General features: G+C 46.0%; 1 protein-coding gene across 1 annotated transcript in view; it reads left to right on the top strand.

The window, feature by feature from the left end:
* Positions 1-16,701, top strand: part of LOC147701190 (uncharacterized) — a 197,643-nt gene that overhangs the window by 102,165 nt on the left and 78,777 nt on the right. Inside the window, exon 8 of the mRNA XM_086929316.1 lies at positions 217-531. Within this exon, the coding sequence (XP_086785442.1) occupies positions 217-531 (315 nt within the window). The remainder of the gene's footprint in view (positions 1-216; positions 532-16,701) is intronic.

Genomic DNA, 16,701 nt, shown 5'->3' with positions numbered 1-16,701 from the left:
GCATCCAAGTATTTTTAAGGGGCTTTATGCAACTTGATGAAGCATGCATTTTTTGCTTTTATTTGTATGTTTTGGTGCTTTAGGCCCTCATCAGGCGCAACCTGGCCACTTTATTCCGATGGGTCCAGTAGTTGCACGTCCGATAGACCCCTCTTTCTTGAAGGCTTGTGTCTCTCTGCATCTCTCATACTATATCACTGTCTTCTCATTTTGCAGAGGAAGTCAAGATATCCGCGCCTACCATGCTGGAGGTTTGGGAGGGTGATGCAATCTTCATACCCATCACATACCTTCCGGTTTTGCCAAATGCTACCATTACTTGGAGGAATGCTTCCAGCACCCTGGCTGTCTGGGTTGCTGCTGGAAACTTGCTGACCGTAGACTATTCCTATCAAGGGCGGCTGGAAGTTTATGGTGATGGCTCCATCAACATCTCTCATGCCATGGTTTCCGATGGCGGACTCTACACTGTGAGAGTGGAAAGAGGAGGTCAAGTGTTTGCACAACGGGATATCAATCTCTATATTCATGGTAAGTTGGCTGCTTGAAGGCCTTGTTTTTGAGACGCTTGGTTCATTCTTTTATTTATGAGGTACTGGGTATTTGAGTCAAGTCAAGTCAAGTCAAGTCAATAAATTTATATAGCGCGCTACATACCCAGAGGGTCTCAAGGCGCTTGAAGAGGGGTGGGGAATTACTTGTCAAATATCCACGTTTTAAGTTGCTTTCTGAATGCCAGGTGGTTCTGAGTAAGGCGAAGGTGAGTGGGAAGTGAGTTCCAGGTTTTAGCTGCCAGGAAGGAGAAGGATCTACCACCCATGGTGGTTTTGTTGATGCGAGGTACGGTAGCAAGGGCTTGGTTGGAGGATCATAGCTGGCGGGAGGGGGTGTAAAAGGACAGTCGTGTGTTGAGGCATTCGGGTCCGATTTCGTAGAGTGCTTTGTGTGCGTGGGTAAGGAGCCGGAAAGTAATCCTCTTATTGACGGGGAGCCAGTGGAGGTTTTTCAGGTGACCAGAGATGTGTTCTTTACGCGGGATGTCTAGTATGAGCCTGGCTGAAGCGTTCTGGATGCGTTAGAGTTTTTTCTGGATTTTTGCGGTGGTACCGGCGTAGAGGGTGTTTCCGTAGTCCAGTCGGCTCGTGACTAGAGCGTGGGTGACTGTTTTTCTAGTTTCGGTGGGGATCCAGCGAAATGTTTTTTTGAGCATGCGAAAAATGTTGAAGCAAGATGAAGACACGGCGTTGACTTGTCTGTTCATTGAGAGAGAGGAATCCAGGATGACGCCCAGGTTCCGTGCGTGGTCCGTCGGGATGGGTGCTTTTCCAAGGGCCTCTGGCCACCAAGAGTCATCCCAGGCGGAGGGGGAGGTGCCTAGGATGAGGACTTCTGTTTTGTCTGAGTTCAGTTTCAGGCGGCTGTGCTTCATCCATTCGGCTACTTCTTTCATTCCTTCATGCAGGTTGGTTTTGGCAGTGTTAGGGTCTCTGGTGAGTGATAGGATCAGTTGAGTGTCGTCGGCGTAGGAGATGATGTTGAGGTTGTGTTGGCGTGCGATGACCGCGAGGGGGCTCATGTATACGTTGAAGAGGGTGGGGCTGAGTGAAGATCCTTGTGGTACGCCACAGATGACTTCCGTGGCCTCTGATTTGAATGGTGGGAGGCGGACTCTCTGGGTTCTTCCGGTGAGGAACGAGGTGATCCATTCCAGTGCTTTTCCTTGGATTCCGACGTTTCTGAGGCGTTGTAAAAGGGTGCTATGACAGACCGTGTCGAAGGCTGCGGAGAGGTCGAGGAGGATGAGGGCGACTGTGTCTCCATTGTCCAGAAGAGTTCGAATGTCGTCTGTTGCTGCGATGAGGGCGGTTTCAGTGCTGTGCTTGGCTCGGAAGCCGGATTGTGAGGAGTCGAGGGATTTGTTGGTTTCGAGGAATGCGGCGAGCTGGTTGTTGACCACTTTCTCAATGACTTTGGCCGGGAATGGAAGGAGAGAGATAGGGTTTGACACTAACAAACTAAGAAATAAAAAAAATGGGCTGGAAAACTTTTTTTTTTAGTTTGAAAGCTTTATTGGAATAAAAAAATATACAACAACAAGGTGGCATCAGCAGAAAATAGGAACACAATGCTTGAGGAAATATAATTGTAGACTACTGATGTCAACATTAAGAATCAAAGCATTTTCTAATTTTAAAGGGGGGTAGGGGGAGGGAGGAAAGGGAAAGACATCATGTTAAACAAGTGATATTAATATATAAGTATATAAAAACAATTGTTGGCATATAGACAAATGCACAATACCGAAAAGAGATACATCATAGATAAAGGTGTATAATGTAACCAAAACTAAAAACTATAACTGTGAATACTAAGAAGTAAAACTGAAGACAAGAGTACTAGCATTCAGGGGGGGTTAAAGGTGTCAGAGGAAAGGGGGGTGTAGCTTCTTTTGGCAGATTGATCTAAAAACAAGGTAAGGGGTAACCAATAAAGTTCAACATTGAGAGAAGGCTAACAGTAGGACGCAAAGGCCACATCAAGTCTATGGAAGTTACACAGTAAGTTCCAACAACAACGACTGGAAAGTTTAGTAAGGCACTTCCAATTAGAGGCAATGTGCTGAAATGCAAGGGCCAACATAAGGTCAAAGAGACCAAGTGAGTGTGGGGGAGATTAAAAGAGTCCGACAGACTCCCCAAAAACACAAGGGAGTTGGAGTAAGGGACAGAGAGTGTAAAAATGCGTGAGATGTAAGACCAAACCTGCTTCCAAAAAGTGGCTACAGAAGGACAGAGAAAAAGAAGATGAAGGAGATCAGCATCAGGTGCGCTACATGTCCAGCAGTTAGAATTAGAAGAAGAAAGAAAGCGAGAGAGAGAAAGGGGAGAGAGATAAAGTCTATGATAGAGGAAAAATAAGGATTGAGTGAGGGAAGCAGAACGAGAAGTCTTCAAGGATTTAGACCATAATTTGTCCTAGAGAAGAATAGACCAGGAACAGCCAAGATCTGACTCTCAAGAGAGCTCCAATTTAGTCCTGGATCTTGCCGGATCGGGGGCTGAAAAAAAGCGATAGATGAGAGAAGCTTTAGGAAGAGTGGTAACAATGGCGAGGAGAGGTGAAGAGGGAAGAGGCGATTCAGAAGATGGGAGAGAGTAATAACGGTTGAGGACAATTTCCATAAGCGTATAGTACTTCTGCGCAAACGAACGAGGGCAACTAAATTGTGTCTGAAATTGAGGGAAAGAGTAAGGTGACAAACCATCAAAGAGATGCTGGACCCAGATAATGCCTTTCGACCTCCATGAAAACCAAACGATTGGCCTATTCTTTATTAAAATAAGGGAGTTATACCAAATGGGCAAGAATAGGAAGGATTCCAGAGAGACAGTAGATGGGGAAAGCAAGGGTTTCAAAAGAGAGGAAGTATGCTTAAATAGTGGAGGAACGGTAAAAGGGGAGTTAGAAGTAAAGCGAAGTACATCTTGAAATGAAAAAGGTAATAATAAAGAACATTCATTATGGAGCCAAAGGGGAGAAAAGGGAGACAACTCTGGCGATAACCAGCGAGAGGCTTGACGCAAAGAAAAGGATTTATGATAGAGACGAAAGTCAGGAAAATTGACCCCTCCATTTGATTTGACCCTGCGAAGAGCTGAGAGGGATATCCGAGCTTTTCTCTGTTTCCAGAGAAATTTGGATAAAACAGAGTCAATACGATTCAAATAAAGAGCTGGAATATGAACGGGGAGCATGGAGAGTAAATAAATCAAAATAGGAGCAATCATCATCTTGACAGAGTCAAGGTGACCCCACCAAGAAAGGAATAGAGGATTTCAGGAAGAAAACAAATGTTCAATTCTAGAAATAACTGCATTCATGTTAAGTCTGATAGAAGACAAAATAGAGTTAGAGAATAGAACAACAAGATATTTTATTTTGGTTTTATTCCAAGTAAAACCAGTAGATGTGAAAAAGTGTGGGAGACAAAATTTAGTTAACGGGAGAATCTCAGTTTTATCAGAATTAATCTTATAACCTGAGACAAGAGAAAACTTCTCGAATTCCGCTAAAGGCCTGGAAATCTTACCTTGGTATGGAAGGCTGACATCAAATCGGAATTCATTAACAGTCCTATTGTGGGTATTTTTCTTGTTGCCGTGTCTATTTTTCTATTCCAAAATTCACACTTCACTATCCCAAAACTTATTGTGTATGATGGTACACAAAAAGTGATGCACAAATTATAGTCTGTTCAGAGGTGGGCTGCCTGGTCATGATATAAATTGTAAGAGTCCCATCGCATCAAGCCCCAAAGAAATGTCTATAAGGTGTAATAAGACAAGCCATAGTGGCTTTGTAAATGTCTCCTGGTGGTTAAGCAATTGCATGTTTAGAAGACTGATACTCTTTGGCACTTATTTCTAATATTGAGTCAACAAAAATTAAAGAGACATAAAGTGTTTTAGGTATAGATGGTGCCTGTAACTTAGATTAGAACCATATGAACATACATGTATTTCTAAAGCGCATGTTCACATCAGCGGGTACCTTAGCCCAGAATACCAGATGTATATTGTTATCCAACTCAATGGTACTAATTATATCGACCTCAGAAGGATGAAATGCTGAGTGGGCCAGCTGGGATTTGAATCTGTAACTATGAGGTCACAGGTGACATTTTTGTCCAACATTATAATTGCTCTCAACACCTTTGTACAGTTCCTAAGCACTTTATATATATTTTTGCCAAACAATTATTATCGGCAAACTGCTGTTATCGAGCAGGCTTGTTAGGTAGAGTGCACTCCACCCAGGAAGAAGTGTCAGGAGTACATGAACCCACAAAGACGCCTTATCAATCAATCAATCACAGCATTTTTAAAGCGCGCTACATACCCGTGGGGGTCTTAAGGCGCTGGGAGGCTGCTACTGATCGAAGAGCCAGAGGTCTTGAGGAGTCTTCTGAAGGCCAGCAGGTCCTGGGTCTGTCGTAGGCTGGTAGGGAGAGCGTTCCAGTTCTAGGCAGCGAGGTAGGAGAAGGATCTGCCGCCGGCGGTGGTTTTCCAGATACAAGGAACTGAGGCGAGGGAGAGGCTGGCAGGGCGGAGGCTGCGGGTGGGGGTGTGGAAGCTGAGTTGGTCGTTGAGTTATGTAGGTCCAGTGTTGTGTAGCGCTTTGTGTGCGTGGATGAGGAGTTTGAAGGTGATCCTCTTGTTGACGGGGAACCAGTGTCGGACTCTCAGATGGGGTGTAATGTGGCTGCGTCGGGGGACGTCGAGGATCAGTCGTGCCGAGGCGTTCTGAATTTGTTTTAGTCGTCTCAGGCACTTGGTTGTTGTTCCTGAGTAGAGGGCGTTCCCGTAGTCGATTCTGCTGGTGACGAGGGCCTGTGTGACGATTTTTCTCGTGTTGGTGGGGATCCATTTGAAGATCCTTCGGAGCATTTGGAGGGTGTTGAAGCAGGACGTGGAGACGGCGTTGACTTGCTTGGTCATAGAGAGGGCAGAGTTGAGGATGACTCTAGGTTGCGTGCGTGGTCGGTGGGTTCCGGGGCAGTGCCTAGCGATGTGGGCCACCAGGAGTCGTCCCAGTCTGATGGGGTGGGTCCGAGGATGAGGACCTCCGTCTTGTCTGAGTTCAGCTTCAGTCTGCTGTCCTTCATCCAGTCGGCGACGGCCTTAATTCCTTTGTGGAGATTGGCTTTGCTGGTGTGGGGGTCTTCGGTGAGGGAGATGATCAGCTGGGTGTCGTCGGCATAGGAGATGATGTTGAGAATATGTTGTCGTGCGACGTGGGCGAGCGGTGCCATGTGAGAGGGCAGGGGTTTGATGGGGATCCGAAGTAGATGGAGTTCATGGTTTTGATGGTGTCTTCATCGCTGATAGTGGGCCAGGCGGCTGGTGCGGGTGGAGGTCGCGGGTGTGGTGGTCTCGGTGGTGGGTGCAGGGGTGTCGGAGTTGAAGCTGTTGTGGATGTCGGTGATCTTACTGTGAAAGAAGGTGGCCAGGGAGTCGCACAGGTCATGTGATGGTAGAATGTTGTTGGTGTTGGAGCTGGGGTTGGAGAGTTCTTTCACGATGCTGAAAAGCTCTTTGGTGTTGTTGTGCATTGTTGACTAGGCGGTCCTTGAAGGCGGACCTCTTGGTGGTCCTGATGAGTTGGTTGTGTATGTGTGGCTGTCTGGTGTTCAGTCGTGGAGCCATTTCTTCTCCAGGTTCCGACAGGTGCGCTTGGATGTCCGGAGGTCTTCGGTGAACCATGCAGCTTTCTTGTTGGTGTGGTTAGTTGTTTAGATCTTGAGAGGGACCAGGGCGTTGGCGCAGTCGTTGATCCACTGTTTGAGGTTGGTCGCGGCGGTGTCGGGGTCGATGGGGTCGGCAGGTGGTCTCAGGGCAAGGGTGGTTGTCAGTTGGTCCTTGGTGACCTTGCCCCAGCAGCGGCGTGGCAACTGTTGGGCACGGTGGTGTGTGGTGGGTTTCTTGAAGGTGAAGTGGACACATCTGTGGTCAGTCCAGTGGGGTTCGGTGGTGTGGTTGAAGGAGACATGGGGGCTTGCGGAGAAGATGGGGTCCAGCGTGTGTCCGGCGGCATGGGTGGGTGTTGTCACGAGCTGTTTGAGTCCGAGGTTGGCGAGATTGTCGACCAGGGCGGTGGAGTTGACATCATTGTTGTTCTCGAGTTGGAAGTCAAGGTGCCTGAGGAGAATGTAGTCCTTGGAGGCGAGGGCGTGGGTGCTGATGAGGTCGGCGATGGTGTCGTTGAACTGTGGTCGTGGTCCGGGTGGTCTGTAGACGAGTGTTCCTCTGAGGGTCATGTTGGGGTCGGTGTGGATCTGGAAGTGCATGTGTTCGGCAGTGGTGAGGGTGTCGTCGGTGTTGGTCGAGACTCTGAGGGAGTCTTTGTGGACGATGGCGATTCCCCCTCCCATTACGTTGACGTGGTCTCTGCGGGAGATCTTGTAGCCTTGTGGGATGGCCATGGCGATGTCTTGCACTGAGGTGGCATTCAGCCAGGTCTCCATCAGGAAGGCGACGTCGGGCGGTAGAATCTAGGAGGTCCCAAAATTCGATGGCGTGCTTGCGAGCGGAGCGGGTGTTGAGGAGGATGCATCTGAGGTGGTTGGGTTCTCTGGATGGTGGTTTGGTGGGCTGGATGCTGGTAAAGCTGCAGCTCCGGCAGGTGAAGGGCCCTTGGGTGTGCTTCGGGATGGCCTGGTAGCAGGGGTGGTCTCGTCCGGTGTTGAGTGCGTGGAGGGTGCTTGAATCATAGTGCAGTCTGTCATTGCGGCGGGCGCGGGGGCCAGGGGTTCTGGCGCTGGGCGCGGTCCAGGCCCGGACGGGCGCAGATGGGCTTGCTTCTGGCGCGCCTACGGCGCAACAGTGGCGCGCCTGCTGCGCGGTCCCACAGCGACCGCCACTAAAAAGGGAAGAGGGAGGGAGAAGCAGCTGGCAGGTGGGAGGGAGCGGCGAATGGGGACGCGAGAGGGGCGGGCCCAGGGAGGCAGCAGCGGGGAAGCGGCTCAGAGAGAGCCGGCAAAGAGGAGCGCACATGGGGCAAGAACAGGCAGAAAACCAGAAAAGGCACAAAGGAAACGAATGAAGAACGGCACAATAAATCAAGGCACAATAAAACAGCACACAATAAAACAGTTACAATAAGGCACAATGCACAAGTCTAGCGACGCTTACCAGAAGCCCACTAGACACCAGGGATGAGTCGCAGGCGGATGCCTGCGGGTGGAGGAGGGCCTTGAACACACGAACAGCAGCGTGGGCGGGGGTCAAGGACACGGACACAGCTAGGTGGTGCTGCGGTCGTGGGGGAGCGAGCTCCTGACCAAAGGCAGGTCAGAGGTCACTCCCTTACATTATTTAACGACATTAAAGCCAATTTTATTTTGTTTTGGGGAAACATAATTTTTTTAATCCACCATACAATTTTATCAGTAACAATGACTTTGGGGGACCCTTCTAGATGAAAAACCTTACTCAAAAATGAAATTGTTGAATCTGTATCGGGAGCTTTTACAAAATCATGGTATATCCACTTTGAGAAATAATCAACCATTAAAATAACATACTTCCTCTCTTGATTTAAAATGGAATAAGGACCAGAAAAATCAAAGCCAACCTTTTGCCAAGGAGTGCGAGGAAATTCAGTGGGATGCAAAGGGACTTTGAGGGTCTTCCAATGCTTATCTGATAAAATTGTCTTTCTCACTTGAGTATCTAATGAAGGCCACCAGTAATGTTGCTTTATTTTCATTATGGTCTTAGTGACTCCCAAAACTCCCTGGTGAGCCTTATTCACAATTAAAGAACGTAAATTAGACGGGGGAACAAACTTATCCCCTCTTCGAACAATGCCATTCTCCACCGAAAGTTTTTCAGAAACTTGAGCAAAAGTGCGTAAATCACCTACTAAACATCTAGGCTCAGGCCAACAATGAGTTGAATACTCAATGACTTTCTGTAGAACAACATCATTCTCACAAGCCGAATTACAATCTCTTTTCGACAAGACCGAGTCAAATTCACAAACTGCGTCTACCACAGCAGCACATTCGATGTCCTCAGTAGAGACATCCTCCTCATCATCTTTGAGCATTGATAGCCTAGAAAGACAGTCAGCTCTGAAATTTTTTCCGCCCTGGATGTGTTTTATACTGAAATTAAACTCTTGTAACCTGGACACTAACCTCAATAACTGGCTGACAAACAAGAAGAACTAACTTTGTCAAATATATAAATCAGGGGTATGTGGTCTGTTACGAGTTCAAATTTACGACCCCAAATGTACATTCAAAATTTTTGCACTTCCCTCACGCATGCAAAAGCCTCCCTTTCAATAGCACTGTACTTTTGCCCAAATGACTTGAGAGATCTTGATGCAAAAGCTACAGTTTGCTCATTGCCATTTACCTTTTGAGTAAGCCTACCCCAAGACCTGAAATACTAGCAACCACGGTTATGACAGACGAGCAATCATCTCTGAAAGCATGTAAGACCTGTGCAGACACAATCAATTTCTTGACATCACTGAAAACTTTATGCAGGTCGATAGACCAGCTAAAACTTCTGCCCTTTCTCAGCAACATGCGTAAAGGTTCAACAACTTGAGCATAAGAGGGGACAAACCTTGTGTAATATTCAGCTAAGCCTAAGAAAGTATGTAAAGAATCCTTATCAGTGGGGTGTTTGGCATCTTCAATAGCCCCAATGACTAAGAATTTAGGCTTGATCCCTTGTTTGGAAACAGTATGGCCTAAATATTCAAGTTCCTGAACTGCGAATGTACACTTATCAGAACGAACAGTCATGTTTTTTAACAACAAAACAGAAAGAACTTGCTTTAAGATCTTATTATGTTCCTCAATCGATTTGGAGGGAATCAAAATGTTATCTAAATAAACCTGGATGCCACTAATTCCACAAAACAGAGTATCCATGATCTTCTGAAAAACGCTCCCAGCCGACGCAAGGTCGAAAGGAAGGCGTAAAGCTTTGTATGCCCCAAAAGGGGTAACAAAAGTTGTTAACTCTTCGGAATCCTTTGACAACAGGACTTGATGATAAGCTTATCTCAAGTCAGTAAGAGAGAACCAACTAGCCATACCAAGGTTTGCTAATAACTCGTGAACCTTAGGTAGGGGATGGCAGTCTACAATAATATTTTTGTTTAATGCACATTCGCACAAAGCCTAATTTCACCAGACTTTTTGCACGCGACTACGATGGGTGCGACCCATTGTGAGGAATCGGTAGGTTCTATAACACCTTGGTCACACACATTTTTTTAAAGATTCTTTCAATTCATTCCTCACACTTAAAGGGACAGAGCGTACTTTATGAGAAATAGGTTGAGCCCCAGGAATTAATCTAATGTGGTGCTCAAAGCCCTTTACAGTACCCACTATGTCTCTAAACACAGGTCTGAAATAATTTCTTTTAGAACTTCTTGTTGTGTATCTGACAAGAGACATTCAAAATTACACACAGGAAGATCCCCAACCTTGTTCTCATCACCAGGAACCAACTATAAGCCCATGTGAGCGAGATCTTTCCATCCGATAATATTTTTACCCTTCTCTGCCACATACATTTTAGTCATAGTCTCTCCCTAGACACTGTACCAAACCAGGAAAGTATCCAAACATATTTTTGTCTTTTTCCCCAAATGTCTTTGGGTTTGCATTGGAAGGAAGAAGATCCACCTTCCTGTTCCATAATTCATAGAAAGTAGTATCTCTCAGAATTTAAATAGGCGACCCTGAGTCATCCATAGCCTGTAAAGGAATATTGTCAATAATAGCAGGATATAAAGGACCTTTGATAGAATATTTTTCACCATCACAGTCTAATGTAACAATAAGGTTGTTAAGAGAATTACTACAAGCTTCAACATCTGAATCAACACAGCTCACATTAAATGAGTCTTTTGCATTTCTACATACCCCTTGGAAGTGAACAATTTTCTTACAAATAACACAACGTTTGTTGATGGCGGGGCAGTTAGGCGAATTACCTATGTGGTTTTTGGAACCGCAGCTATAATAAAACAAAACATGTTTCTTTTGAATAAATGTAGCACTTTTGTTTTTGACATTTACTGCGCACAAGGAATTGTCTTGTTCGGACTCTGATGGAGAAATGAGATTTACTCCGCATTTAGAGTTATCTTGCATCGCTTTACTCGAAAGAGTGGAACGCTCAATGCTCAGGACCAGGTCAATTACTTCGGATAGTGGAGGATTTTTGCATCCCAAAATCCTCTCTTTAATTTTACATGAAGCGCAATTAAAAACAAACTGGTCCCTGATATAATTATCAGAAAGAGGTCCGAAATCACAAGTAGTTCCCAAAACTCTTAAGTGCGGATATATATTCTTCCACTTTCTCCTCCTCTTTTTGTTTTCTGCTATAAAAATTATGCAGTTCAAGCATGTTGTTTGGTTCTTCTGAAAATTGTGTTTTTAAGCGTGCAAGTGCTTTTAGGTAGACATTCCATTGGCCATCACCTGCATGGGATGCTGGTGGTGGAATAGGTTCAACGCTATGAAAAATCCTTTGTGCCGCTTGACCAAGACATCCAAATAACAATGCAAATTTACGAGCAGGCGTGTACCCAACAGAGTCAATGACAACTATATGGTTTTCATAAAGCATAAACCATTCAGACCAAATCATTTCTGGACTACCAGATTTGCTGATGAATGAGGGTGGTTGGCTAATTTGTTGAACATTAGCCATCACAGATTTTAATTTAAAAGCCCACTTCAACAAGTAAATAAAGTCCTGAAATTATTAAAATTAAAAATAAACAACCAAAATGCGCAATCAAATATAGCATGCGTGTCGATGTTGAGAATATTAACACACAACAGATGAAGCGTGTGTAGCGCTGAAAGTGTAACTGGTGAAAACACAGAGAAGCGTGCGCATCCCTGCTGGTCTTCTGAAAGCTCTATAAGTTTAAAATATGCTGCAAGTTACGTAAGGCGTGCGCGTCGCTGTAAAAAGCCTTGAGGTGCTAAAAAAAATATTTCTTTATATGGAAGTCAGTAATTGAGCGTGCGTGTCGCTGAAAATAAATCTAGATGCGCTGTTAACCTTTTTTTTTAAACATGTGAAGCGTGCGCATCGTTGACGATAAATTGAGACGTGCTGTCAATCTTTTTTACAATGTATCTAGTACGATTGGGGGTCAGACAGGTGGCACTGTGCAACCTCAGCACATGCGGGGCAAGGTTTAACGAAGATGAGCACAAACTAATTACAGGCAGGGGCGCAGAGACTGCAATGGACGTAATCCAATAAGGAGATGTCTCTTAAAACAAGTAAACCTTCTGATTGCGTGAGGCACTCGATAAATCCAATTAAGTCAAAAGAGTGCGGGCCAATGGGAGCTCTGTAATATTGAAACTCCACATACCTTTTCCGGTTCAAACCCTTGATAGTCAGCAAATTCAAAGTCCAGCTGAACGACAATGAAGGATCGGCAGACTTATAGCTAGACTCGGAACTGGTAAGACATTTAGGGTTGAAGAAAGAAGTGGCAAAAACAAATTCTTTACGTGGGTGGAGTTACTCCCCGATCGTCGCCAAATGTAGCAGCAAATAATCCAAGGAAATCCAGTAAGGTTTGAAGAAGGAGTTTATTCAATTACAACTCCACCCAGCGTACGGAGCATCCTCTTCATGTCAAGTACAAACGGTAACTGACTAGTGTCGTTCGAGCTTCCATGAAACAGATGTGCCATGCGTGAGCCACATATTCAAAGCAGAACAAAACATGGTAATACAAGAGGCCTCACGTGCAACACGCGCGTGGCAAACAGAACATAATAAAGCATCGCGCTCTACCCGCGCAATTCAGTCCTATTACTACAGTGGTGAAACAGCGACACACTAAGGGCGGTCTGGATGGGGGGGACTGAGACCCACTCTTCATCCAGCTCCCCTGCATTGGAGGGAGTGAACGTACCTCAACCTCTGCCAGGTGGACCCCCATAAACTGCTCCAGCTGCAAAATCCCCTGGTTCTCAAGTTCTCAGACCTAACAATTTTTATTCAGGAGGTTCAATTTTTAAAAATGGGTGGATTGTGCATATTTTGAGTTTTACCAAATAGTTTTGAAGAATATTAGTAAGAAATCCTTCCATATTCGAAACCAGGAAAAATTGCAACATCCACTTGCTCATCATCGGAACATAATCGGGCAAGTAGTCAGGTGTGTATGTTTCAGGGGCCCTGGCCCTCCAGTAACATCTGAGTGGAGATATGGACAGAGTTGTAATCATAATTCATCCACACTGGCTCTTTGGGTAAGATGGTGCTCTATTTTAGCATTTTAAATGCATCTCCACCGCTCAGGAAGAAGCGGGTGGTTTGACAAATTATTTGCAGGCCATTCGAGATAGCAAAACTACATTGGAATGTAAATTGGACTCTCTGGTGGTCAACATGGGGCTTCTGCGGGCTGGCCAGCCTAATCTAGGTGAGAGAGGGGATGCAAATGAATCCACACTGGCAGGATATGCTCCTCGATATAGACGATGCAATTGCACATCAAGACCCTACAATTAGAGATCTCCCTAATGCCTGCTAAGGCTGATGACACGGAGGGCAGTGGTGGCCAAACAGTATCCGCGGATGGCCCAACATGGGACTCTTCTCATATGACAGTTTTTTTCAGACAGTCCTTGGCTATAAACTATTTACCTTCTTCTCTGTCACGAGAGCACAATAGGTCCCCAGTAGGGTCCACCTCGGGGTCCCCTCGTGGTTGCACGTATCTTCAACTACTGAGATCGCAATTACATTTTCCTGGTTGCCAGGACCAAGGGGCGCTGGCAGATTGACAACAGTTCAATGAACTTTTCCAGACTTGAATGGCGAAGTACAGAGACGTATAAGCTCATACATGTCGATCAAACAGAAACTTTGCACGCTGGGATTCTGATGTTCTCTTGTATCTCAGCCAAATTATATGTCACTGTAGTAACTGGGGTCACCAGTTCCCTGGGGGTAGCCTGGCACGAGCAGGTAGGCACCCGAAAGCTTAGGTGTTTAGTGACTACACAGCACACACATCCATTAAGAAAATAAATGCACACGCAAGGACTGAGACCACACCAGTATGCTGGATTCAAATCAATAAGTTGTTTATATAAGATTAGCATCAGGTGATAAAAAATTCACAGGAGTATAACTTAATTGCTTCTCTTAAAACACATGGGCTGCATCACTCAGTAATAAATACCAAAATGAATAAATATTAAATATTAGATAACTGTAGGCATTTCATTACTCTGCATCTCTGATTTCACTAGGGTACAACCAAACATTTCCTGACGCAGGTCTGGGTATGCCATTAAAGATCACAATAGCAAGAACTAATTTCCTTAAAGATCAGGCAACATCACCCTAGGCAGAAATAAAACTACTTATGCATGAATGAAGCATTTCCTTAAGCAGGAATAAACATTTTCATTATTCTCTTTCGCCGATAATGAACATTTCCTAAATCAGGACTAGCCAGGCCACTAGGCTTGTCTCCTTTCTGGTGAAGAATTGGCTTGGTAGTTTAGTCTACCCTGTTCCCATGATGCACTGGGCCAGGGACAGACTGATTTGCATATAGCCAAGTTCTGAGCTGGGATGGGGCAGTGAGATAAATAACGGTGATGGATCAAGCCCTGATCTTTGGACTGGGTAAGAGTGGTCTGTTTAACTCAGACACTCTGTTCATCACCACCCCCTTTTCTAAATCGTTTTTGGCCACTATAGGTGTGGCAGGGTATACTCAGACATGAGTCCCTTTCTCACTGCTCCATCAGAATTCAAGCAAGCCGGGCCGAAGAAGGCTGAAATGCCAGAAACCGGTCCCCGGTAGCTTGTCTCCTTTCTGGTGAAGAATTGGCTTGGTAGTTTAGTCTGCCCTGTTCCCATGATGCACTGGGCCAGGGACAGACTGATTTGCATATAGCCAAGTTCTGAGCTGGGATGGGGCAGTGAGATAAATAACGGTGATGGATCAAGCCCTGATCTTTGGACTGGGTAAGAGTGGTCTGTTTAACTCAGACACTCTGTTCATCACCACCCCCTTTTCTAAATCGTTTTTGGCCACTATAGGTGTGGCAGGGTATACTCAGACATGAGTCCCTTTCTCACTGCTCCATCAGGATTCAAGCAAGCTGGGCCGAAGAAGGCTGAAATGCCAGAAACCGGTCCCCGGTAGCTTGTCTCCTTTCTGGTGAAGAATTGGCTTGGTAGTTTAGTCTGCCCTGTTCCCATGATGCACTGGGCCAGGGACAGACTGATTTGCATATAGCCAAGTTCTGAGCTGGGATGGGGCAGTGAGATAAATAACGGTGATGGATCAAGCCCTGATCTTTGGACTGGGTAAGAGTGGTCTGTTTAACTCAGACACTCTGTTCATCACCACCCCCTTTTCTAAATCGTTTTTGGCCACTATAGGTGTGGCAGGGTATACTCAGACATGAGTCCCTTTCTCACTGCTCCATCAGGATTCAAGCAAGCCGGGCCGAAGAAGGCTGAAATGCCAGAAACCGGTCCCCGGTAGCTTGTCTCCTTTCTGGTGAAGAATTGGCTTGGTAGTTTAGTCTGCCCTGTTCCCATGATGCACTGGGCCAGGGACAGACTGATTTGCATATAGCCAAGTTCTGAGCTGGGATGGGGCAGTGAGATAAATAACGGTGATGGATCAAGCCCTGATCTTTGGACTGGGTAAGAGTGGTCTGTTTAACTCAGACACTCTGTTCATCACCACCCCCTTTTCTAAATCGTTTTTGGCCACTATAGGTGTGGCAGGGTATACTCAGACATGAGTCCCTTTCTCACTGCTCCATCAGGATTCAAGCAAGCCGGGCCGAAGAAGGCTGAAATGCCAGAAACCGGTCCCCGGTAGCTTGTCTCCTTTCTGGTGAAGAATTGGCTTGGTAGTTTAGTCTGCCCTGTTCCCATGATGCACTGGGCCAGGGACAGACTGATTTGCATATAGCCAAGTTCTGAGCTGGGATGGGGCAGTGAGATAAATAACGGTGATGGATCAAGCCCTGATCTTTGGACTGGGTAAGAGTGGTCTGTTTAACTCAGACACTCTGTTCATCACCACCCCCTTTTCTAAATCGTTTTTGGCCACTATAGGTGTGGCAGGGTATACTCAGACATGAGTCCCTTTCTCACTGCTCCATCAGGATTCAAGCAAGCCGGGCCGAAGAAGGCTGAAATGCCAGAAACCGGTCCCCGGTAGCTTGTCTCCTTTCTGGTGAAGAATTGGCTTGGTAGTTTAGTCTGCCCTGTTCCCATGATGCACTGGGCCAGGGACAGACTGATTTGCATATAGCCAAGTTCTGAGCTGGGATGGGGCAGTGAGATAAATAACGGTGATGGATCAAGCCCTGATCTTTGGACTGGGTAAGAGTGGTCTGTTTAACTCAGACACTCTGTTCATCACCACCCCCTTTTCTAAATCGTTTTTGGCCACTATAGGTGTGGCAGGGTATACTCAGACATGAGTCCCTTTCTCACTGCTCCATCAGGATTCAAGCAAGCCGGGCCGAAGAAGGCTGAAATGCCAGAAACCGGTCCCCGGTAGCTTGTCTCCTTTCTGGTGAAGAATTGGCTTGGTAGTTTAGTCTGCCCTGTTCCCATGATGCACTGGGCCAGGGACAGACTGATTTGCATATAGCCAAGTTCTGAGCTGGGATGGGGCAGTGAGATAAATAACGGTGATGGATCAAGCCCTGATCTTTGGACTGGGTAAGAGTGGTCTGTTTAACTCAGACACTCTGTTCATCACCACCCCCTTTTCTAAATCGTTTTTGGCCACTATAGGTGTGGCAGGGTATACTCAGACATGAGTCCCTTTCTCACTGCTCCATCAGGATTCAAGCAAGCCGGGCCGAAGAAGGCTGAAATGCCAGAAACCGGTCCCCGGTAGCTTGTCTCCTTTCTGGTGAAGAATTGGCTTGGTAGTTTAGTCTGCCCTGTTCCCATGATGCACTGGGCCAGGGACAGACTGATTTGCATATAGCCAAGTTCTGAGCTGGGATGGGGCAGTGAGATAAATAACGGTGATGGATCAAGCCCTGATCTTTGGACTGGGTAAGAGTGGTCTGTTTAACTCAGACACTCTGTTCATCACCACCCCCTTTTCTAAATCGTTTTTGGCCAC

This window comes from Lissotriton vulgaris, chromosome 7, assembly GCF_964263255.1.
Source record: "Lissotriton vulgaris chromosome 7, aLisVul1.2, whole genome shotgun sequence".
NCBI classification, from domain to species: Eukaryota; Metazoa; Chordata; class Amphibia; order Caudata; family Salamandridae; genus Lissotriton; species Lissotriton vulgaris.
Note: the sequence above shows the minus strand (reverse complement) of the source record. Positions and strands in the feature narration are given on the sequence as shown.